General features: G+C 38.6%; 1 protein-coding gene across 1 annotated transcript in view; it reads right to left on the reverse strand.

Moving 5' to 3' along the window:
* Positions 1–13,406: 13,406 nt before the first annotated feature.
* DEPDC1B (DEP domain containing 1B) overlaps positions 13,407–24,134 on the reverse strand; it is a 67,626-nt gene continuing 56,898 nt past the window's right edge. The window contains exons 8-11 of the mRNA XM_055144315.1: positions 23,882–24,048; positions 20,656–20,832; positions 16,513–16,698; positions 13,407–14,391 (exon numbers count right to left, since the gene is read on the reverse strand). Coding sequence (XP_055000290.1) covers positions 14,230–14,391; positions 16,513–16,698; positions 20,656–20,832; positions 23,882–24,048 — 692 coding nt within the window. The 3' untranslated portion in view covers positions 13,407–14,229. The remainder of the gene's footprint in view (positions 14,392–16,512; positions 16,699–20,655; positions 20,833–23,881; positions 24,049–24,134) is intronic.

Consider the following 24,134-nt stretch of genomic DNA (forward strand, 5'->3'; position numbering starts at 1 on the left):
GCCATTTTATTGGTAAAGGTGCATACAGCATCTGGTCCAGACAAGGTCAGACCTGAACACCTGAAGAATCTACCACCGGTATTCATCAATACACTGGCTCGGCTCTTCACATGCTACCTGTCCATATGCAAGGTCCATCCCAATGGAAAACCAGCAGGACCATTCTGTTTTACAAGAAGGGAGACATCCATGACATTGGCAACTATCGCCCAATCTGCTGTCGTCTACAAGTTGTTCACTCGAGTCATCCTGAATAGAATAGGCAGAACACTAGATGGAGGACAACCATGTGAGGAAGCCGGATTCTGAAAAGGATTCAGCACAATCAACCATATCCACACAGTGACCAAACTCATTGAAGTTTCGAGAGTTCAAGATGTTGCTCTGTCTAACATTCACTGATTTAAAGAAGGCCTTTGATTCTGTTGAGACTGAAGCAGTCATCAAAGCCCTAGCCAAACAGGGCGTTCAAACTCAGTACATCAAGATCCTCTGCGAGCTGTATTACGGATTCACCATCAGGATCTCACCATTCTACAAGGAAGTGATCATTGACATAAAGAGAGGGGTTCGGCAGGGTGATACCATTTCACTGAAACTCTTCAGTGCCACCCTCAAGAACATCATGCGACAGCTGGAATGGGAAGGAATGAGAGTGAAGATAGACGGTCGGCAACTACACCACCTCCACTTTGCTGATGACATCGTTCTCATTAACACCAAATATCAGCCAAGTGGCACGAATGCTGGCCAACTTCAACCATGAGTGTGGAAAAGTGGGACTGCAGCTGAATCTCACCAAAACAATGTTCATGAAAAACGAACTAGTTCCTGACGTTCCATTTGCTCTCAATGGAACAAACATCTCCGAATGCAGCAGCTATGTATACCTGGGTTGAGAACTCGACATGAGAAACGACTTGGCGCCAGAACTGTGCAGGAGGAAGAGAGCAGCGTGGAACACTTTTAAGAGCATCAAAGAAGTGGTTAAGAGGAAGAAGAACCTCCGGCTCCAGGCACATCTGTTCGACTCCACCATTCTTCTTACACTAACATACACCTCAGAGACTTGTGCCCTACAAAAACAGGATGAGAATGCTATTCAAGTAACCCAAAGAGGAATCGAAACAGCTATGCTTGGAGTATCACGTTTCCCTCAAGTGAGAGAAGGAATCCAGAATTCCGACCTCCGTTGACAATCAAGAATCAGGGATACTGTCTTGTTTGCCAAGGTGTCAAAAATCAGATGGTCCAGACACGTAATGCAATTTAGAGACTACTGCTGGACTAGAGCTGTTAACGATTGGATTCCACGGGACGTCAAAAGACCGCATGGCCACCCACCAATGAGATGGCCAGACTTCTTCATCAAAAGCCTGAATGAACAGTTTGAGGCTCTTCATGTTCCTGGAGCGAGCAGAAACCATTGGGCTACACTTGCGCTCGACAAGGACGAATGGGGACATTACTGGCACCCGCTCGAGCAAATAGAAGACCAACAGGATGACAAGTGATACAAGTGATATATATATGTGTGTATATATATATATAATTCAGCACTAATAATAGTGAAATCCTGCCATTTCTGACAATTTTAGGATAAATCTGGTGTACAATGCTGAGTGAAATAAGCCTGAATAGAGCAAACATATGATGATACCAGTTACATGAGAGGATCTAGGGAGAGCAATCAGAGGCATTAGTCAAATGGTTCACAGTTATACAACATGTGGGTGTGCATATTTACGTACTTGCTAAAAAGGACGCGCTTACATTGTACTCACAAAAAGTCAAAAAAATAAAATAAAGAAGGCTGGAGGAAACTTTTGGAAACAATAGATATTTACAGCATACATTCAGGTTCCAGTTTCATTGGATATACACTTATCTCCAAACTTATAAAACTGCATACTAAAAGCATATTACTTTTTTTATAGTAGTCAGATCTTAAAAAAGAAAAAAATTTTAAAGGAATGCACATTATATATAAAACCCAGAATACCACACCATTATTTTGGTTACCCCTTAAAATTATTTTTTACACAGCCAATTAAACTGTGACACATGGTTGATTGAAAGATGCATCCTAGACTATATGTCTCACAGCTGGAAATGTGGCTCAGTGGTAGGTAAATCATTAGCCTTGCATGGTGAGACCCTAGGTTCAGTTCCTGGCACTGCAAATATATATAGACATAAAATTACAGTATAAAAATATTAAATAAGGATGTAGGGTTTTGAAACAAATAGGCCAAATGCCACGATACTTGAAAAGTATAGATAGGAAATGAAAAAGCAAGCCCAGGGAAGAGTTCAGTTCCTTAAAAGGCAAGGTCCCAGGTTCATGCCACCAGGAGTTCTGAGGTCAGAGAAAGAGAAGAGAGAGGACAAAGGAAGCAGAATGACTTATTCAGAAAGTTCTCAAAAGCACAGAGCAACGTTAAAGATGTTTATGAGAAATATGCACCAGCTGTACAAAGTCTGATAATCGCTAGACCTAGTTTGTTTTTTGTGAGTTTTTGTCTGAAAAACAGAATACAAATCTTGGGGGCTGGAGCGATAGCATAGCGGGTAGGGCGTTTGCCTTGCACGCAGCCAACCCGGGTTCGAATCCCAGCATCCCATATGGTCCCCTGAGCACCGCCAGGAGTAATTCCTGAGTGCAAAGCCAGGAATAACCCCTGTGCATCGCCAGGTGTGACCCAAAAGCAAAAAAAAAAAAAAAAACAGAATACAAATCTTGCCAATTATGTCCTTTCCTATTATCTGCAAAAAAAAAAAAAAAGATGACAGAACAAAATTACCTTATATTAAAGGAATAGAAATGAAGCCTAACAATACTGTAGCACTGCCATCCCATTGTTCATTGATTTGCTCAAGCGGGCACCACTAAAAATTTTTTAAATGTCATTTAGGCTGATAAATACATCAAGGTACCAGAAATACGTAGTATCTAATTGTGACCAATACTTTATAACTTAATCCTCTAGTTTAACCCCTATAACCACCGCTATAAAAGCTTACAAAATTGGACTTTGGAGCCAGGGCTATAACTCAAAAAGCCAGAGCATGTGCCCCACATGTTAGAGACTTCAAGTTCAATCCTCAGCCCAAAACTGATCACCAGTACTGTGTGCCCCCCTGAACACTCAATGTAAGCCCTCGTGGCCACTGAGTGTGGTCCTGGTACCTTAATTTGTGAGGTGAGCACCATCAGTCAAAGCAGCAAAGGTTTCCACACCTGAGCACCTGTCAGAGCCATATAGCCAGGCCAGTTATCAGAAGGAACAACACTTGGGGTTCCTAAAATGCCCTCCCCAAAAACTGGGCTTTTGACTATGAAAATATTTGGCATTGGTAATGGGAATATTTTGCGTCATTCAGTGCATAAAAGGGCTATGAAGAACATTTCAACAAAATGAATAATTTAGAGATGCTTATTTAATAGTCTCATATTCTACTGATTCAATTAAGACAAAAAGGCCCACATAGCCTTGGTTTTGACTTAATGATAAAATTTGAAGCCAGGAATGATGACAGGAGCCATCAGATCTAATAGGACAAGTTGAAACTCTGTGCCAGCTCTAACACCCAGCTTCCCAAGCTCCTGAAAATTCATTATATGAATATGAATAAAGATATAAAAAGGGAGTCTGGTTTATATAAATGGAGGCCAATAAAAACAGGGAAAGAACCATTTACTGTGATGGATGTGTTCACTGAATGTAGAAAGCAAATTATTGAAGACAGAGTGAAAAGGAGAAATCTATAAATATCTGAGCTCCCTGCAGTAAATGGAAACTAACCACATGGAAATTAGAGAAAAAGCTATGAAAAACACTGAGTTCACATGTGGAGGAAATATTAAAGGCATCGCACTGCAGGCAACTAGATTAAGGCAATGCATTTGCTGAGCCAGTTCTCACAGTGGCTGTTCCGAAATGGCACAGTGGAGAGCCAGAGGCATGGACGGACTATCGGGCTGCTGAGGGGAAAACAGAAACAAGCAAAACTGAGCCCTCTTAAATAAAGCTCAAAGAAGGTTCATCAACATTACCAATATTTTGCAACTTCTATAAATGCATCACAAACACAGGCATGCCCTGTGTGAATCTGGAAAGAGAAACCTAGAATGTAGCTGAAACCTACAATGTAGCAGCAACCTAGAAAAGATTGAAAAATTTAATCCCAAGGGCACAGGGATCTGAATCTCCCGGTCTGCAGTGAGAAGCGGAAGCCACCTTGGAGATATGACTGGAGTCATGCCAAGAAAACTCAACTGAAATCATTACCCATTGCTAGGACCTGTTTGCAAAACTCCCTTAGAAGTGCCTACATCTAAGGGTATTCCCCTACAAAACTGATAATGCCCAGTACACAGAGGAAGTAGTAGGGGATGAAGACAAAGGACTCCAAGAAGAAAGTATTCACATAGAGGCTCTAGGGAGCCAAAGTTAAGGCCCCCTCAGAGGTTAAGCTCACATTAGTACCTGCAAGTGTGGTAAAGTGGAAGGCAACGAGCTCATCATACCAGAGCTGAGATTTTACATCTGAAATCTCTGAACCCGTTTCCTCATTAGCAGCTGTCTGGGTTTGAAAATACGTATAACTGTACAAAGACATTGGAGTCTGTGATCTCCGAAAATCTAAGTCCTTCTCTTAAGAAGGACTCTTTGTTCACCAAAGAGTGGGCTGGAGAGATAGTACAGGGTTAAGGAGTTTCCTTCTATGCTGCTGACCCTGGTTTGATCCCTAGTATTCACTGGAGATGGTCCCCAGAGCACAAGAGCCAAAAGTAAGTCCTGAACACCTCTGGGTGTGGCCCAAAAAGCAAAAGAAAAAATAAAACCGAAGAGCAAATAATGTGTCTTGTTCAGGGTCCCTTGGCTTAACTGTTTAATGGGATATTTTTAGTGCTACAACTTAATATCTAAATTTTTCTGACCTATATTGGTGCTACAAATTCTACCTGAAAGAATCCTGGGGCAATAATTTAGTTGAAAAGACAGAACTAACAACCATGTCTTGAGGTTAGAATTTGCATAGATTGTATTTGCATAGTAAATAGTGTTTACTTATGCTTACTGAAGGTTTGGGAGATATTCTCCCCGAGCTCTCCTGTAGCATCTCTGCTGTCTCTTAGAGTTTTTTCCACTACACCGGCCACCTCTGGTAGTCACTTATCTCACTAATTTTTAAGATGTTCTCGAGGCTTATTTTGACTACTTACAGGGAAGTTGCCACCTGCAATTCCAAAGGCATTATTTGTAAATTCATGTTTTAACCCAGATTCCTATCTCAACATTAAGGAGTTAAAATCTTGTTTAGTCTTAAGACCGAAACTAAATTTTAGAGTTGGTACAGCTATCCCATTTGCAGATGACAATTAAGACAGTTTACACAAAATTATTGTTTTTTTTATCCCCTTCTGAAATCAAAGTTTCTAGTTCTCTTCTTTAAAATATAAAATGCTTAAAACAGAGATAGTTCCTCAAGAGAGCACTTGCCTTGTATGTGTAAAACCCTGGGTTCGATGCTCCACACAAATATAAATAAGCCTGGTTTGATCCAAAATTATCTGCTGTTAATTTATTGTTCACTTTTAAGAGTGTTTGTTTTGTTTTGCTTTATTTGTGTGACCTTTTTTGTAGGCACTGCGACTGGCAGTGCTGGGGGAGCACGTGGTGCTGTCACACTCAGAGAAACACTGCTTGCAACCTTTCGAGCTATCACCTCCGCACTGATAATGCACTTTGGAAGGGTTATTTAGCAAATGATAGTGCTTCTAGGATTTGGGAGAGAAATATATTAATAAAGGAGACAAAGTATCATTCTCAGCTACCTGTTACAAGGAAGATGAACACTTTCAAGCTTTCTTCTATAGTGGCTTATTTACTATACGAAAAACACTTCGTTTTAAAATAAAATCCCTTCTTCCTTTTTGATACAATTACTAATACAACACCGACCCCCTACCAGGAAACTCTATCCTTATTAGATGAATCATGATGTAAAAAATAACCTCCTAGGACCTTAATAGATCAAATCCAGTTCTCTATAAGAATCTGAGTAGAACGTATTCTGAAATCAAAATCTTTATCAGGCTGGGGAAAGAGCTCAATGGGCGGAGTGCATGCTTTGCAGATAGGAGACCTGGGTTCCATCCCTGGCACAGATGGGCCACCAAAAACTGCCTAAGAGAACTCTTAAGTACGAAGGAGGAATCAAATCTGAGCGCTGCGGAGTGTGGTCCAAGATCTAAAACAAATATGAACAAATCATTTCCAAGCAGTAATTGTGTCCAATATTACTTAGAATTGAATAAGTGGTGTTAAAGAAATACACAAATGATGCCAATGTCTTGAATAGAATTATTGCTTCGGATGATTATTTAAGAGTGAGAACTCTTAAGCAAAATTATTCTGTCAGATTTGAGCAACTTGCATATTCTATTTAGAAAAGTCAGAAAAGGTTAAAACTTTTTTCTAAGTACTAAAACGTTTTTATTTCTTTTTGTTTGTGGTGCTGAAGATCAAATCCAAGGCCTCACACATGCAATCGAGGGTGCTCCATTGCTGAGCTACAAACCCAGTCCTCAAATTTTGAAGAAAAAGTGGAATCTTTAGAACAAAGTAGGGACAAAAATTCCAGTTTAATGAAAAGAAATTATGCAAAAATCAGTAGGCAAAAAGCTGATTGCATTTGCTCCTCTCCTCTGTGCCTCATATGATGGTAACATTTTAAAATCTCATGAGAAGTATTTTTCAGTCACATAATTCTCATCTTCAAAATATCATTCCCTTAATTTGACTTTCCAATAACTAAGCTTAAGAAATTGTTAAAAGTATAGAATCTGAGTTACAGATATCAGCAACTGGGGATGAAAGCTCTCAGAAAATCAGGTATAGCACTGTATACTAACACACTACTTTTAGCACCAACAGTTCGGCTATCTTGGTAAACAACCTTCAGAAAGGTGGTTATGAATTCCAACTGGAAACTGAGCAAAAAGCCCAATTCTTGTGTTAGATTAGCCTTGACTGATAAAACTGAGAGTACTTCGATTTCAAATACCAACAAAATACTTTTTAAATTAAATCTCCACCTTTAGTTTTTAGTGACGTTTTATTTGCTTTACTAAAATACTCAAGAACACTATTTTATTATTAGAGAAATGTTGGTGGCAATGTGCAAAATTTGTAGGAGCTAAAATGAAGAAACTAATTTTTGTTTTCATCTCTACAAAAGATCTGCATAGCGAAAGTGTTCTCAGTTTTGACAGAAGAGCTACAAAAGAAGTACCTACAAAGTGAACAAACTAAATATATACATTACTTTTGTTTTAAAATATTCATGACTTAATGAAAACTCAACATATTCTAGACACTCAAAAAAAGAAATTCACTTAATTATCTGAATTAAAAAATTGCAAGTGTATTTTTAACTAAAATTTCAGTAGCAAAATAAAAGTGATATAACAATACAAAAATGCAGTGAACAATTTAAAGTAACTTTTTTTTATGAATTAACACCAATTTTCCCACTACTGATCCTATTTAATTTCTTCAAATTAAACATTAAAGTGAGTTGTATATTGGAAGCCACATGTAAAGTTTTTTATTATATTCCTAATTTAGCAAATGTATCTTCTCATCTTGTTTGTTCCACAAAACTAAAAAATAATTTCCAAGATGATATAAATAAATATATTCACTGCATATCAGTGTGATCTCAGATCCTGACTTTCAAATAATCTGAGTAAACAGAAGAAAGTATTTCCAAGCACAATATCATAGTTTGTTCATAGTTTGTGTTATGCATTAATTTTTCTTTAGGAAGACTGAACATTCCATGATATGAAGGTATGAAGCTTATCCATAGATTATGCAGTCTTTAAGTAAGGAGATGCAAGAATGATTTCAAACATTATAAGACCAAATTTTTCTGTTTTCTTATTCCCAAATGGTCCTTGAAATTTAAGCATGTACTATTATGATAGCTCTATACCAAATGTGTTGCCTCTTAATACTGATTTTAGAAGGTAGTAACACTCAGCTTTACCCCAGATCTTTTATGTTTGTAGACTTTTCGGGCTGAAAGTACAGATATAATTGAATATCATCATACCCATAAAGAGCATTTTTTGTTTGAGTTTTGGACCAGACTTGGCTAGGCTCAAGGGTCAGTGTCATTTCTGGCAATGCCCAGGGCACCATGTAATACCAGGAATCGAATCCAGACTTCCCGAAAAGGATGCACCAGACCTTCAAACTATCTCTCTGGTACCAAGAGCCAATTTAACTGATTCATCTTTTAATCATGATTTTAAAAATTATGACACTCTTCTATTGTTTATTCTTCCTATACATAAGCACTTCACAAACATTGGCTCTCCTGAAGTAATATTTCCTAAAATATGTACAGAAAATCCATTTGAGATGTGGGAATCAGAATCCAGCTTCGGGATAACAGCAATATAAAACTCAAGACTCATGTGTCTACTATATTTGCCATATCCCAGAAATGACTTCCTGAAGGCAGATGCAGGAATACAAAGATGACTGAAAAAAACAAGATGATGAATGACTCAATTCCATTACACAGGGCTTAGTAAACTTTAAAAATATGCTGTAGCATTCTCAAACTTTCTATATGGAAGTTACTTGATAAAGTCCTTATCATAATCTCTCGGAGCAGTGAAAATCCCTAATACATTTTCTATATATCTTACTAAAAGATAAAAGTGGACATCAAAATGAAAGAAAATCATACCTACCAATAAAGTGAACATATGATTGCATCTATAATGGAGCTTCAGAGAATTATTGTTGGAATATCTTTGTGGAAAATTGTTTTAAAAAAATCAATGAAAAATTCTCAGCAGATTATTCATACAAAGTGCTCAGAAATAAATGTGCCAATGTTAATACAATGAAAACACTGCACATCAGTAAAAACAGGAGATCTGAAGTTTTAGAAAGCATAGGCTAGAAAATGAACATGTAAATCTCTTTTGAAGCTCATAAAAATCATAAAACAGAGCTTACTGAGAAAGTACAAAGCTTTAGTCGGGACAATTTTGAGCTCTTCGGTCAGACAGAACTTGGTGTGGTTACAGATTATGGTACTCACATGATGGGCAATCTTAGGGCAGCTGAACTGTACAAAAGATGCAAGTGAAGGTTGCCGGAAGAATGCCTGCCATGCACACAACTGACCTGGGTTCGATCCCCAGCATGGTCCCCCACACCCGCCAGGAGTGATTCCTGAATGCAAAGCCAGGAGTAAGCCCTGAGCATCGAGGGGTGTGACTCCAAAACAAAACAAAACAAAAAATATATAAATGCCATAATAAAGGATTTAGATGTTTAACTGACATGATTAAGCCATATCTAAAGAGACAAGTATTAAAATAAAAATTCTGAATTAAAGTACCCTATGCAGCCCATAAAGACAAAAACACAGAAGTAATGCAAAAGATAGAGAAGGGGGCCGGAGCGATAGCACAGCCGATAGGGCATTTGCCTTGCACGCGGCCAACCCGGGTTCGATCCCCGGCATCCCATATGGTCCCCCAAGCACCGCCAGGAGTAATTTCTGAGTGCAAAGCCAGGAGTAACCCCTGAGCATCGCTGGGTGTGACCCAAAAAGCAAAAAAAAAAAAAAGATAGAGAAGAGGGTAAGAAAATCTAAAATACATCTTATTAAAGATTGTAAAGAAAAAATTGTGACAAGATACATTTTAAATAAGTGATAAAATACCTCAATTTTCTTATTCAAGAAGCCCTACAACAGAACAATTATCTAAAAGGTACGCAGCTAGATAATTTTTTTATTAATTTATTCTTTTATTGAATCACCACGTGGAGAGTTACAAAGCTTTCAGGTTTAAGTCTCAGTTATACAATGCTTGAACACCCATCCCTTCACCAGTGCACATATTCCACCACCAAGAATCACAGTTAGATAATTTTAAGATATCTTTTTCTGTGTGGTATGTACCTGGGATCAAACCCAGCACCTCATACATGCCAGGTGTCTGTCACTGAATCACAACCCCAACAAGATTTTTGTTGTTGTTGTTGCTTTTTATGTTTTGTTCTGTTTACTAGTGGCACTGAGCTCAGGGATCACTTCTGGAGGGCTTCAAGGGACCATATGTGGTATAAGGGATTGAACACCTGCCCACTGTACTCTCTCTCTCTCTGGCCCAACCACTTTAAACTGAAGACTACCAAAGACAAAAATCTTAAATTCCCTGTCAAAAACAAATGCATAAAGAAGTGATTAATGCATTTGCTGTTATTAGCTGAATTGGATTGTTACTGTTGAGACACTAAGTGCAATTACAATGCACTAATAAAAATATAATTCCTACAAAATTTATAGTTTTCAAGTATTCAAGTTAAAAACTGATCAGATAGTAGATGATGCATCAAGTGACAAATTTCCAAGACTCAATTTAGACAAGGTTTCTTCCTTTAATATAAATACAGTAAAAATCAACAACAAATGTACTTCATTATTTATTAATAAAAAGTATTATGCATGACTCTGGCAGTGCCAGGTATTGAACCCAGGGCTTTACCCATGCAAGGCAAGTGGCTCCACCACTGAGTCACATCCCTGGCCCTACTGACAAAATGTAAACTAAGAAATTTCTATATATCTTGCCAATGAGTTATACCCAAGTTTCAAGAAAAATAATTTCAACTTTATACAGAAAATAGAAATAATCTCTAGCTCTATTTATAACCATGATTAAAATCCAATAAGAAAAGGATAATTTTAGGCCAATTTTATTTATTAACATAGATGAAAGAGCTATAAACTAAAGACAGGCAAGCGAATCCTGATGCATATTAAAATGAAAGTATATCATGATTCAAGATTAACCTCCCTCATGAATGCAAAGTTTAATATTAAAATTAACTAATGCCATAAACTCACTGACAGATTAAAGGATAACTATAAAATTCCCAACAAATGCAAAAAATAGATATTTAAGATTGAACTTCAGTTTTTAAAACAAGCAAACAAAAAAATGCTTTAGCCATTGAAAAACTGGAACACAATCTACATATACTCTAACACTAAAAGATTTCCCTTTAGAATCAAGAACAAGATAAAGATTACATTTCCCACTTCTATTCATTACCATGGTTGTCTCCAATGCCATGTGAAATTAAAAAAAAAAAATGTAATAGGATGAGGAGAGAAGAAAGGAAGTAGATGGATATAAAAATTGGAAAGTATATTGCATCTTTTACTTCATAGCAAATTACTCCAAAATTAAGTAACTTAAAACAGCAAGCATCTATTTCTCTTCATTTGTGTGGTCCAGTTGGTTTAGAATCTTCTAATTCCAGGACTTGTAATCTCAAATGCTACATTCCAGGCTGGAGAGACAGGACACTAGGTAAGGCATTTGCCTTTCAAGCAAACAACACAAGTTCAATCCCCAACACCACCACATTTGTTCCTCTGAGCCCAGCCCTGGGCAAGCATAATCCCTAAGCACAGAGCCAGGACTAAGTCCTGGACATGGCTGGGCGTAGCCTGAAAAACAAAACCAAGCAAACAGAAAAACAATACTCCAGCACATCTGCCACATCCTAGTTGTTAGAAGTGGACACCTATGCCCATCTCACTCTATTCAAGAAAAAGACATGCATAAGGATGAAAGATTACCAGGAGGTAGGTGGGACATTTTAGATGGCATCGAAAACAGAAGTGTGCAACACATCTGTCATTTTCTTCTAGGTGGTAAACAAAGAAAAAAAAATTTGAATTAGACTAGATACTGAGAACAGTAGTCTTGAAGATGATTAAAAAACAGTAGACAGGGCCGTAGCGATAGCACAGTGGGTAGGGCGGTCGCCTTGCATGCGGCCGACCTGGGTTCAATCCCCGGCATCCCATATGGTCCCCCAAGCACCGCCAGGAGTAATTCCTGAGTGCAAAGCCACTGAGCATCGCTGGGTGTGACTCAAAAAGCAAAAAAAATAAATAAATAAAAAATAAAAAAAATAAAAATTAAAAACAGTAGACAAATATCAAGTGTTATGTTGCATATAAGAAACAAAATGAAAATTTTTAAATAAGCTATTTATATTAGGAACAACATCAATGTATTTATCAGTTGGAAATTAACAACTGAAGTTATGATCACTATTATCTTACCATTTTAAGATAAAAGTTTTGTATATAGTTATACTTACCTTTTTATTTCTTAGCATCAAATGCCTAGGAAAAAGCCCAACAATTTACAAGTATTTATAGAAAAAAGTTTCTCACGTATTATTTATTAGCAGTTTACTTTTGCTATTTTGTTGATTTATCATTGGCCTATACCATTAATAAATTTTCCTTTCTCATTTATTTGACATGGAGGGACAAACCATGTTCGTGGACTAGAAGACTCAATATTATCAAGATAACTACTATAATCCAAATGGAAGTTTCAGTAGAATATGTATATATTTTCATGGGACAATAACTTGACATGTTGTAGCACTGTACCACTGTTGTCCCATTGTTCATCAATTTGCTAGAGCAGATACCAGTAATGTTTCCATTGTGATACTTATTGTTACTGTTTTTGGCATATTGAATATGCCATGGGTAGCTTGCCAGGCTCTGCCACGTGGGCAGGATCTCTCGGTAGCTTGCCAGGTTCTCTGAGAGGGACAGAGGAATCAAACCCGGGTGAGCCGCATGCAAGGCAAACCCCCTACCTGCTGTGCTATCACTCCAGTCCTAATTATTAAAATTTGAACAAGTCAAAAAAAATCTCCAAAATATATTGAAAAATATTCAGTCATTGTAATAATGCAAAATAAAACCATAACGTCGAACATTATGTATCCACCATATTGACAATAATTCAAACTCTGATAACAGTCAAGCTTTCGTATGGAGGTTAAGAAAAAATTCAAAACATAGGAGGGAAAATCACTTATACAGCGATAATGGGAGTATTAACTGGTACAATCACTTTGAAAAACAGCACTTATTTTCTAACAGAATACCGAGGTCTAAGGCTAAACACTAAAACACACACACAAAAATAAAGTCAAAGGTAGGAAAACATTCCACACAAAAGATTAGGTTAGATCTTAAGAGAAAGATCAGTCTAAAGAGGAAGCAAAACAATTATTGGGCATTAACTTGGAATTGTTGGAATTGTTCTCAGAAGTCTTACAGGTGGCTCTACAATCTAAATACCCTCCTACTGGCAAACGGGCAAATCAAAAGAGAAAAACACCAGTACACAAGCCCAAAGTTAACTACTTTTATCATCATATAAATGATTCACATGAGCCTAGTCAAGATAATGTTACTTAGCATTTGAAGATTCTCTTTAACTGGCCTAACTAGATAACAAAAGAAACACAGTAGTAACATTGTATTAAAAAAAATGTTTATTTACATACCACTTACTTTAGAAAGATGAGGAAGTGGGGGAAATATACTTAGAAAGGAAGTAGTCTTATTTAACCTATTCGCATTTTTGATGACACAGCAAGGATATAACTTAGAATCATAGCTATAAAGGGACCAAAAGAATTTACCTGGTTCAGAATCTTATCTCTGTCCAAGACTAAAATTATACCATTGCTTGCAGATAAAACTTAAATCCATTTAAAAGTAAACATCAACCAATATAACACACTTACAAAAGAACCAGCTTTAGTAAAATCTGTCATAGCATCCAACAAATCTGCAATAAAAGACACAGCAGTCATAATATAAGGCATTAAGAATTTTTGTGCAACAATGACAAACAGAACTTACACAGGAGAAATCACAACTAGCTATTAAGTCAATATCATCACAGTAACAGAACCCACTGTCTTTCTTGTTCAACTATATACTTGAACAAGCTTGTATGCTACACTTTACATAGACTTGTTACAACAAAGACATCAATAACTAGGATGTCACAAAAGTTTTGTAAACATCACTTTTCAAAAAGCAATAAAATATCCTTAAATTTCATAACCATCACAAACATGTTAACATTACCACTATATCTCAATTGTAAGTGGTTTATACACTTTAAAAATAGGACTGTTTTATTTTAAAAAAATACTGAAATGGCTCAACACTTTAAAATCAAATAAACTTTATATTTTAGTAGTCTCTGTTTTATGCTCTTCTTTCTTCCATCACAATAGTCCCATTTACTCAAAATGACAACAGACATCTCTAAGGGACACTGTCATACTACATTCGAAAACTTCTAGTTCTTTGAAACGGCTGGAAAGGGTTTTTCAGTGCCCACATTAGCAGTTGTGGTTTCGGTTTAGGTTTCTCAGGAAACAGAAGTGCTTCACTTTCTGGTGTGGGAAATCGTTCCTTGTAGACATCAGGATAAGATTTCTGAAACTAAAATGAAAAACATCCATCCAATAGGAGTAAAAACTTTTTTTAAAAGATGAAAGCCAAAGAAACCTGACAGTCTAATTTTAAGTTTCTGATCCCATACTTTCGTTTTTGTTTTTTGTTTTAATGCTCACTGCTATCCACCAGAAAAGGGGCTAGGGGGAGGGGGGAAAAGGTCACAACAAAATTCACTCCAACTTTTGCTAGACTACTTAAATACATAAATCTAATTCATCTTTAAAGTGACCTAATATGTAAATAAAATTCTCATTTTATGAGTTGTATTTCTTAAAGCTTCCCCTACTGCCAACGATAAATAGACTTCACTGTAAAATATTCACAATTAACTCTGATTTTGAATTTTTACATGGAAAATTTTAGCCCAAATATATTTCACCATCCTAAGCTTTTCCAATTTAGCCCCACCTTCTTTTGCCTATAAAGAGAGGGAAACATCTTGGAATATGAGATGAAAACTATGAGAGGTGATATGATTTTCCTTTGCTCTCACTACTGAAGGCATCTACAAAATTACTCCAGGAAAAAAATATTACTAGGAGTCTACACACTATAGCTCTGTGTCTAGACCTACAGACAGATACATAATATGATCAGGACACAAGGTCTGCAGGATTTGGTCTTCGAAAACAGAGCTCTTTTAGCCAGGAAGTGGCTTAAGTGGCAGTATATATGCCTTGTTCATCTGAGGCACTGGGTTAGATTCCTGCACTGTTAGACTGGGCAATGCCAAGTGCGATCCCACAGTAAAAAGTAAAACAAATAAGTTTGGAGTAATCGCTCTATCTTACCAGGCCACATATCAAAACAAGAAACAAATACTGGGTAACTGAAATAAAGAGACTAATAATGGTTAAAGAGTTACAGTGAAATATAAAGATTTGGAAAGCTAACCACAACTGTGCAATTCAGTAAAACTTCTGAACATGTGAGCTAAGTAATAAACACTTTCAAAAATGCTATGTCAGTAGCAAGATTGCACTCATCTGTGGAATATAAAGTAACAGAATGGGAGACTAACACCCAAGAATAGTAGAAATAAGTACCAGGAGGTTTGCTCCATGGCTTGAAAGCCGGCCTCACATGCTGGGGGAAAAGGCAGCTCAGATAGAGAAGGGAACACCAAGTAAAGGGTGTTTGGAGGACCCGCTCAGGATGGTAGATGCAGGCTGAAAGTAGATTACAGCCAAACATGATGGCCACTTAATACCTCTGTAGCAAACCACAACACCCAAAAGGAGAGAGAGAACAAAAGGGAATGCCCTGCCACAGAGGCGGGGTTGGGGTGAGGGGCAAGGTGGGGGGATGGGAGGGATACTGAGATCATTAGTGGTGGAAAATGGGCATTGGCGGAGGGATGCGTACTTGAGCATTGTATGACTGAAACACAAGCAAGAACGTTTGCAAGTCTGTAACTGTACCTCACGGTGATTCACTAATAAAAAATTTTTTTTAAAAAAAAAGCTATTTCAGGGCCGAGAAACAGTACATTAGTTAGGATGCATGCTAAACACATCTTTTATTTATTTTGGGGTGTGTGTTAATAAACCTAGACTTGATTCCCAACACTACAAGTCTCCAGCATTGCTGGCTGCAGCCCAGAGCCCCCAAGCACGGCCACGTGCAGCCCTGAAGGTGCCCAGCACACCCCGTGTCTTCCCGGGATTCCCAGCTCGGCAGAGCCCCAGCAGCATCGGCCCTGGAGCTCATGCACTGAACCGATGGCCTGGTTGGCTGAGGATATCCAGTGGGACCCCAGGGTCTCCTGAGTGCAGCTGGGGAAGCCCGTTACCCTCCTAAAATTTTTTTTTAAAGAATGCTATGTCTCAAAAGAGACGAGTTACACAAAATCTATTCGCATAGATGACAAAAAAAAAAAAAAAAAAACACAAAAACCGGGATGGGGTGGGGGAAAATGACCTATATAGAACATCCCTTTTGTTTAGTTTTGGGGCCACACCTAGAGGTGATTGGGACTTATTCCTGGCTCTGCACTCAGGGGTCACTTCTGTTGTGCTCGAGGGATCTTATGGGGTGCCAGAGTACTAACCCAGGTCAGCTGCTTGCAAGGCAAATGCCACAGGCGCGATAGAATATCCTTTTTACCTGTTTCAGTTTTTTCTTCTTCTCTTTGGTGGAAAGTTTGGCGTCTATTATTACTTCCTCCAACAGGGCTGCCAGAGGTTCCTGGGAGCCGTAGGCTCTTTGGTATTCAAATTCCTCTGGACTAATCTGGCGGCAAAATGATGGAGCAGATAAAGTGATATCCATATCAGCTCCTGGGTATTTTATCTGAGGCAAAAAGAATTGTAGTGAAGGGGAGTTGAGGGAGTGTATTTTAAAATGATTTATAAAAGTTTGCTCAGATCAGATAATTTCCTAATAACAATAATGACATTCTTTTTTTTTAAGTTTTTTTTTTGTTTGTTTTGCTTTTTGGGTCACACCTGGTGATGCACAGAGGTTACTCCTGGCTCTGCACTCAGGGATTACTCCTGGTGGTGCTCAGGGGACCATATGGGATACTGGGAATCAAACCTGGGTCAGCTGCATGGAAGGCAAATGCCCTACCCGCTGTGCTATTACTCCAGCACCCTGTATAACATTCTTGAATTTGGGGGAAACTATATTGAATAGTAAAAGCGTTTCTTAAAAAAAAAAAGAAAGAAATCATTTAACATCACTTTTAAATATGGTATGTTTATCTTTTTAGCCTAAGTCATTTTAACAAAGATAAAACCATGTGTCCTCAGGGCTGGAGCAATAGCACAGCGGGTAGGGCGTTTGCCTTGCACGCGGCCGACCCGGGTTCGATTCCCAGCATCCCATATGGTCCCCTGAGCACCGCCAGGAGTAATTTCTGAGCACAGAGCCAGGAGTAACCCCTGTGCATCGCCGGGTGCGACCACAGAAAAGAAAAAAAAAAAAAAACCATGTCCTCTTTTTAATAAGATCTTAACTTTATAGAGAAATGAAACATGCTGACTAAGTAATCAAACAGAGTTCTAACAGTGAACACACACTGAGTTTTCCAGGTTCCTTACTGCCCTTGGAGAGAAACACACACATTCAGCTCAGTTATTACAGAGAGAAATAATGGAACCATCTCCGAACATGCCAGAAACAAAAACCACATGAAAGCAGCAAATGTGCAGATACTGAGCAGGATAAGAGGGAGAAGGGAATAATAAGAGAAGATACCAAGACCTCATAAGCATCCATTAAAAATATTTAATTTCAGAGTACAAGAGGTTCGTCCCCAAACTAGAACACCTTCGATTCTTCTGCAGAATACTTTTGCCTTCTTTACTACTTTGGTTCTAAGATTTTTCTTTTCTTCTTTTATTTTTTAACCAGAAGTTAAAACTAAAACCAAGTATTTTGCCAGGAAAGGTTATTATGTGAAGCACATTCCATGGCTATAAATACCAGTTTCCAGAACAGTTAGACAATGTAAGAGAGAGAGAGGAGAACAGTAAGTTAGGTGAGCCTACATGGTATATCTCCTTTTCTATCTGAAGCAAGAGGACCAAAAAAGGGCAGGAAATGCCAAAATAAAGAGGGCATGAGCAAAGAACTCAGTACCTATGAGTAAAAGTTACAAGAAGCAAACTACAAAGTCCATAAAAGGCTGATACCAAAAACAATGCCTGCCTCTCAACTGACCTCTCCCAGTCAGCCCTACAAGTGCTATCGAACAATTCAGCAGAAGCGTCCAAATAACATAGTTCTCTTTCAGAAAAGCACAGGACTAAATATGACAGGATGGCAGGGCAGGGACCTGTGTCTGAGGACAGAGATCAACAGGCTGAGTGCTAAAACAACTGTTCAGCAATTCTGTTGCATTCTTCCGAGAGGAAAATGTCACTGAAAGCTTGAGTAATTACTGATTTTATGCACAGCCATCACAGTGGCTCTTCACAGGATTATATACATCTACAGCTGAATTAATCATTACAGCTCATCCTTCTGATCTTCAGCTGAGAGCAAAGAGCTCACAGGTCTAATGAGCTGCAATACAATACAAAAATATGTCCTGTTTGTTCACAAAACTGTGAGTATACAAAGAAACACAGTTACTACTATCACTTTTCTTGGAGAAATTTGGTGCATTCCTTTTCTTCTTTACTTTTTCTAAGCTTGGAGCAAAAAGGAAAGGAGATTAAACTAAAATAGCATTTTTACCCATTAAAATAGCCAAGTAACCTAGAATTGGGAGTTAAAGGCAATACTCAAATGGACAAAGGCACAAAGCATCAAATATTTCCTTAATCTACAGATGGAAATAGAAATTGAAACAATCATGTTAAAAGAACAATCACTTCAAAGGTGAGATGCAATCAATAATTTAAATATATTCATCATTTAATGAGTTAAATTCATAATTTAAATGGACTCTGACCATGTAATGCCAGCTATTCTTATGAACTTATTCTCAAAAAATTGGTGGGAATGGGGCTGGAGTGATAGCCCAGCGGGTAGGGCATTTGCCTCGCATGCAGCTGACCCAGGTTCGATTCCCAGCATCCCATATGGTCCCCTGAGCACCGCCAGGGGTAATTCCTGAGTGCAGAGCCAGGAGTAACCCCTGTGCATCGCCGGGTGTGACCCAAAAAACAACAACAAAAAAAAAGGCGGGAAAATGGAAAGCACCTAAATATCAATCAACAAGTAAGTGATGGTATATTCATATATATTTATATATCCTTTTAAATAAGTGACGGTATATTCATGTCATGAAATACTACATTGCAAATCATAATATGATTGTAGAATATCAGGGCCGTGCTGCTGCTGGTGATGGCAGCATCATCACGCACTGAATGCTCACTAGGTGGGAACATCATCCTAAGCACTTGATGTATTTGAGGCCATTCAGTCCTCAAAAACAGCCCTGGAGGCAGGTATATACTATTAACATCCCATTTTACAGATAAAGGGAGAAAAATCTGGACAGATTGTGAAGCAGAGCAACATTCAACAGCTTACCCAAGGCCACAAAACTAGTAAAGGGCCTCTGAGGAATTCAAAAACAGTGAGCTCTAGACATTAAACATTGTATTTAAAACATGAAATTAAGAATATTTGTTGCTTTTGATTTCTTTAAAAAAAAACTTCAAAGTGCACCCTGGAAACAATAATTATCTATCTCAATACAAAGCTCCCTGGTCCTCCTGAACTGCAGAACCTCAAAGAATGCTTAAGTAGAAAGAGCTTTAATAATTCAGGTGCCAAGCAAACACATGTACCTTCACCAAAAGTTTCTGCATTCTCAGGTTAAAATGTAAATTCCACTTTGGGCCCTCATAATAGTAACAGATTACATTTCCTTTGCATCATTTTTAATATATCAGTAACAATGACAGTTATCTCTCAAAGAGTATCTACCATATGTCAGACATTTGTGTGCAGGGTTATAGTATAGTATTCTATTCTCCACAACAGCTTTAAAGATCAAGGTGGGCCACAGAAATAGTATAAGGCTTAAAGTACTTGTCTTATCTGTGGCCAACCCAGGCTCGATTCCCAGCACAGCATATGGTCCCCTGTGTAGAACCCTGACACAGACCCAGGAGTAAGCCCTGAGCACTGCCAGGTATCACCCCAAAGAAACAAACAAGAGCAGAAGGGGCAATCTTATCTCTCCTGAATCTAAAATCTAGACAGATTTAGGGTCATAGCCAAAGGTACACAACCTGAAAAGAGGGAAGCCAGGGATTGCCTTGTTCTTTATGGATAAAGAACACAGACATCACCATCTTCTACCACTCTATGCTTTGTGGCAATAGAGAAGAAATATGGCAGCTAAGAAAACTGTTTCTGGAAAGACTATGTCAATCTGAATCCTGATTCTATGGTCTTGGACAAGTTATTCAAGTTTTCTATGCCTTAACTTTCTCAAAAGAAAAATGCAAAAACAGTAATAGTCTCTCCATTACAAGGTTATTATGTGTTAAGACGTGTACTGCACATAAATCATTTCTATCAGAAAATATATGTAGATTCTGAGCAAACTCATTTAAGAAATTTGAAATTAAAATTATGCAGCATTGACTGATACAACAAAACCAAGGAGGCATTCTCTAAATATTTGATAACAGCAAACACATAGTGCTTTCTATGTGCCAAACCCTTAGGTACATTACTTCACTTTAATCCTCATGTAACAATTAGTATAAAGGGGTCCAGTGAGCTTACATGACTTTTTCACTGGCAATTTTATACAAGTGATAATATCCCCTGCTTTACCTGGACTCTTCGTAGATGAGCCACACGCTCCTCTATGGAGGTCTGCAAAGCCATTGGAACTTTGAGAATCTCCTGGTAATTGTCCATCAGAAACGTCACTAATCTAGCAGCTAATAGTTCATCCAAGTCCACTTCGTCCTTGGAACATAAGATGCAACGGGAAAAAGTCTGAACCATCTAAAGAAAAAGGGGAGAGGAATTAAAAAACAACAACAACACATAAGTCCGTTTTCTTCTTCTGAAATAAATGCATAATAATATGCAAAAGCAGATGTGCCCAGTCAGTAAGAAGTAAGAAAAGACCCACAGTTTAAGCCACATATCCTGTCACCTGGCCACATGTGGTCATCTTCAAGAAATTGCTATCAAGGCAAGGGAAATAATACAGCAGGTAAGGCACTTGCCCTGCACACGACCAACCCAAGTTCAATCCCTGGCACCTCATAGGGTCCCCCTGAGCCCACCATGAATGATTCCTGAGCACAGAGCCAGGAGTAAACCTTGAGCACCACTGGTGTGGCCCCAAAACAATAGCAACAACAAAGCAGAAAAAGCTGATCTCATCAACCAGGATAAAGACAATACACTTCTCATATCACAGAGACAAAGCAGAGATGCTTATCTGAGTTATTAATTTTTTTCTGGGGGGGTGAATTTTGGTCACCCTGTAATCCTACATAACACCCCACGATGCTCAGAGGTTACTTCTGGCTCTGCACTCAGGAGGAATTACTTCTGGCAGTGCTGGGGGGGGGGGGGGATATGGGATGCCAGGGATTGAACTCTGGTCAGCCGTGTACAAGGCAAATGAATGTCCTACCCACTGTACTATCACTCCAGCCCCTTACCTGAGTATATTTTAATGGCAGTCCCTTCTATGAATAGTGATATATATAAACATATCTAAATATACACATACATTCTGAAAACTTATTACTACCACATCTTGTATTCTTTAGCTCTTTTATGTTCAAAGCACTTTAGTTATTCAATCTAGTATCATCCAAATTTTGCTACTGTGTTAATGATATCAATTAATAGATTATAGACTTGTTACTAAAATTTGTTAGCATAGTCTTTACAATCCAACTGTTATATTTTTCCCAATTGTTGTTTTATTTTTCAGTGCTAAAGATAAAACCCAGCATTTCATATTTGCAAGGCTAACATTCTTTATTTCCAGCCTCTTGTTCATTTTTATCATCTAAGATGTCAGATGTTAATTTGGCAATAACTTTAGCAAAACCATTAGACCTGAGTCTGGACAGATAGTACAGCGAGTAGAGTACTGGCCTTACATGCAGCCAACCTGCTCCAAGCAGTGATCCCTGAGCATAACTGGGTGTGGCTCCCAAATCCAAAACAAACCCCAAAACCATAAGATCTTGTAAGAAGCATATTAAGTGATGTTTCCTTATGGTAAGCAGAAACAGACAGTATACTATAGCAATTACCTTACAGAATTCATATTAACTATGCCGTTTAGTGCTAGTCTTCGGATAGACATTCACTCCAAACCCCTCCCCACTTTTTCCTGATAATTTTATTGCTGGCAGTTTTATCCCAAAAGCTTTAGGTATGGAACCTAGTGAATTTTTTTTTCTCTTCTTGGGTCACACCCGGTGATGCACAGGGGTTACTCCTGGCTCATGTACTCAGGAATTACCCCTGGCGGCTCTCGGGGAACCATATGGGATGCTGGGAATCAAACCCGGGTCATCCGTGTGCAAGGCAAACACCCTACCCACTGTGCTATCATTCCAGCCCCTAGTGATTTATTTTTAAAGGACTTAAATTTCTCAACATACTGCAGATAATATTTTATTTTCACTAATTCATGTTTACAGAGAGATGGCTCCATCTAGTGAATCTTCATCTAGGGACTGTGAAGTTCAGGCAGTCAGTGAAATGTCATGCACAATCTTACCCATCTGTTTTCCTGCTCATTTCTGTTCAGACTTTTCCCCATCTTCTGTTAGTTCCTAGAAGTTTCCTGCTTCCCATCTTAGAGCTCACCAAGATTTTCCTCAGCTATTGCCACCCTGCTGTCGAGGCCTTCCATTGAGTTATTTATTTACCTACCATATTTACCTACCATACTCTTTAATTCTGCACTTATGGTTGTAGTTTTCTCATTTCTGATCTCATACTTTCTTATACCTGTACCATTGTCTCTTTGAATTCATTAACCCTCCACACCATGGTGTTCCCAAAGTCTCTTAAGAACTTCTAAAGCTGGATGGGGCTAGTAGAGCCTTCTGGGCTATTGCCTTCAGCCTCCCCCAGCCTGGGCTTGGTGAGCTTTAATACAGCTTCCCCACTGCGTCTGCTATTCTCTGGGGTCAATTTCATGGTTCACACCATAAGGATGTTCTTGAGGCAGTGTGGGGTAATCCAGGACTTCCACGGGGATATTGGAGTCTCCATGTGAGACTGGGGGAACAGAAGTCTTGAGTGACCATTCAGTATTCCAGGAGCGGAGGGTGAAGTTGGGCTCCATCTGGTCCCCTTCAGGTCTCTGTTGGCTGAGAAACCACTGGAAAGTTTCAGACAGGCCAGAAACTTCTCGACCCAGAGACCTTCTGGAGTGGGTTCAGAAGGCCCAGGTTTGATCTCCAGCAAGGTTTATGGTCCCCCAAGTATGATCATGAGTAATTCCCAAGGACAGCACCCAGAGTAGCCTTTGAACATCCCCAGGTATGGCCCAAACCGCTCCCCCGCAAAACTACATTCTGCCATAACCCAGCAGAACTCAAAATTAGCCTCTCTTTTTAAACAAAACAGAGAAAGAAATACTCTCACTCGTGACCCCTTAGATTATACATGAGAAGTACAAGTTTTCTCCCTCCTCCCAAGTCACCTGGTCCAACTCCATATTATACTTCTTCCTTTTATAATCTCCAATCTAGGCAACATCTTTCCTACTGGTTACAAAAACAAAAGCTTTCGGGCTCTATTTCTGGAAGAATGACTGTTGCTTTCTTGAGCCTGTGCTTCTCCAGTTGACAGTAGAAGGCACAGAAGCCATCTCTGCACTCAATAGCCCTCCCCCACTCACTCTTTATGTTCTTTTAACGCCCTAGAGCAGAAGAATGTCTGAGTGGATCCCAAGCCTAATTCTTTAAGAAGCCCTGCCTTGTACCGTCTGTTTGCCAAGCTAGCACACTTGACTAGAGGAAGTTTTCTTTGGAACACATGCTAGGTAAGATGTTAGAAATCAATCTACCAAGGTTCGAGTGCCAAATCCATCACACAGCGGTGGCATCTCCTTGTTTAAGCAGATCCTTGCCATCATCCTCATCAACAGCTGCAACTTCCTCCTGTTTTCAGGAGGCAGGAGGAGGCAGCAAATCTGAAATGCTTCAATGGCCATTTTCTCTTTCTGCAACAATCCTGATTTAGAAAAAAAGAAACTTTTAATCTTTTAAAACTTATAGCATATGTGGCCATTACATTCACAATCTATAAAGTTTATCTTA

This window comes from Sorex araneus, chromosome 1, assembly GCF_027595985.1.
Source record: "Sorex araneus isolate mSorAra2 chromosome 1, mSorAra2.pri, whole genome shotgun sequence".
In the NCBI taxonomy this organism is placed as follows: Eukaryota; Metazoa; Chordata; class Mammalia; order Eulipotyphla; family Soricidae; genus Sorex; species Sorex araneus.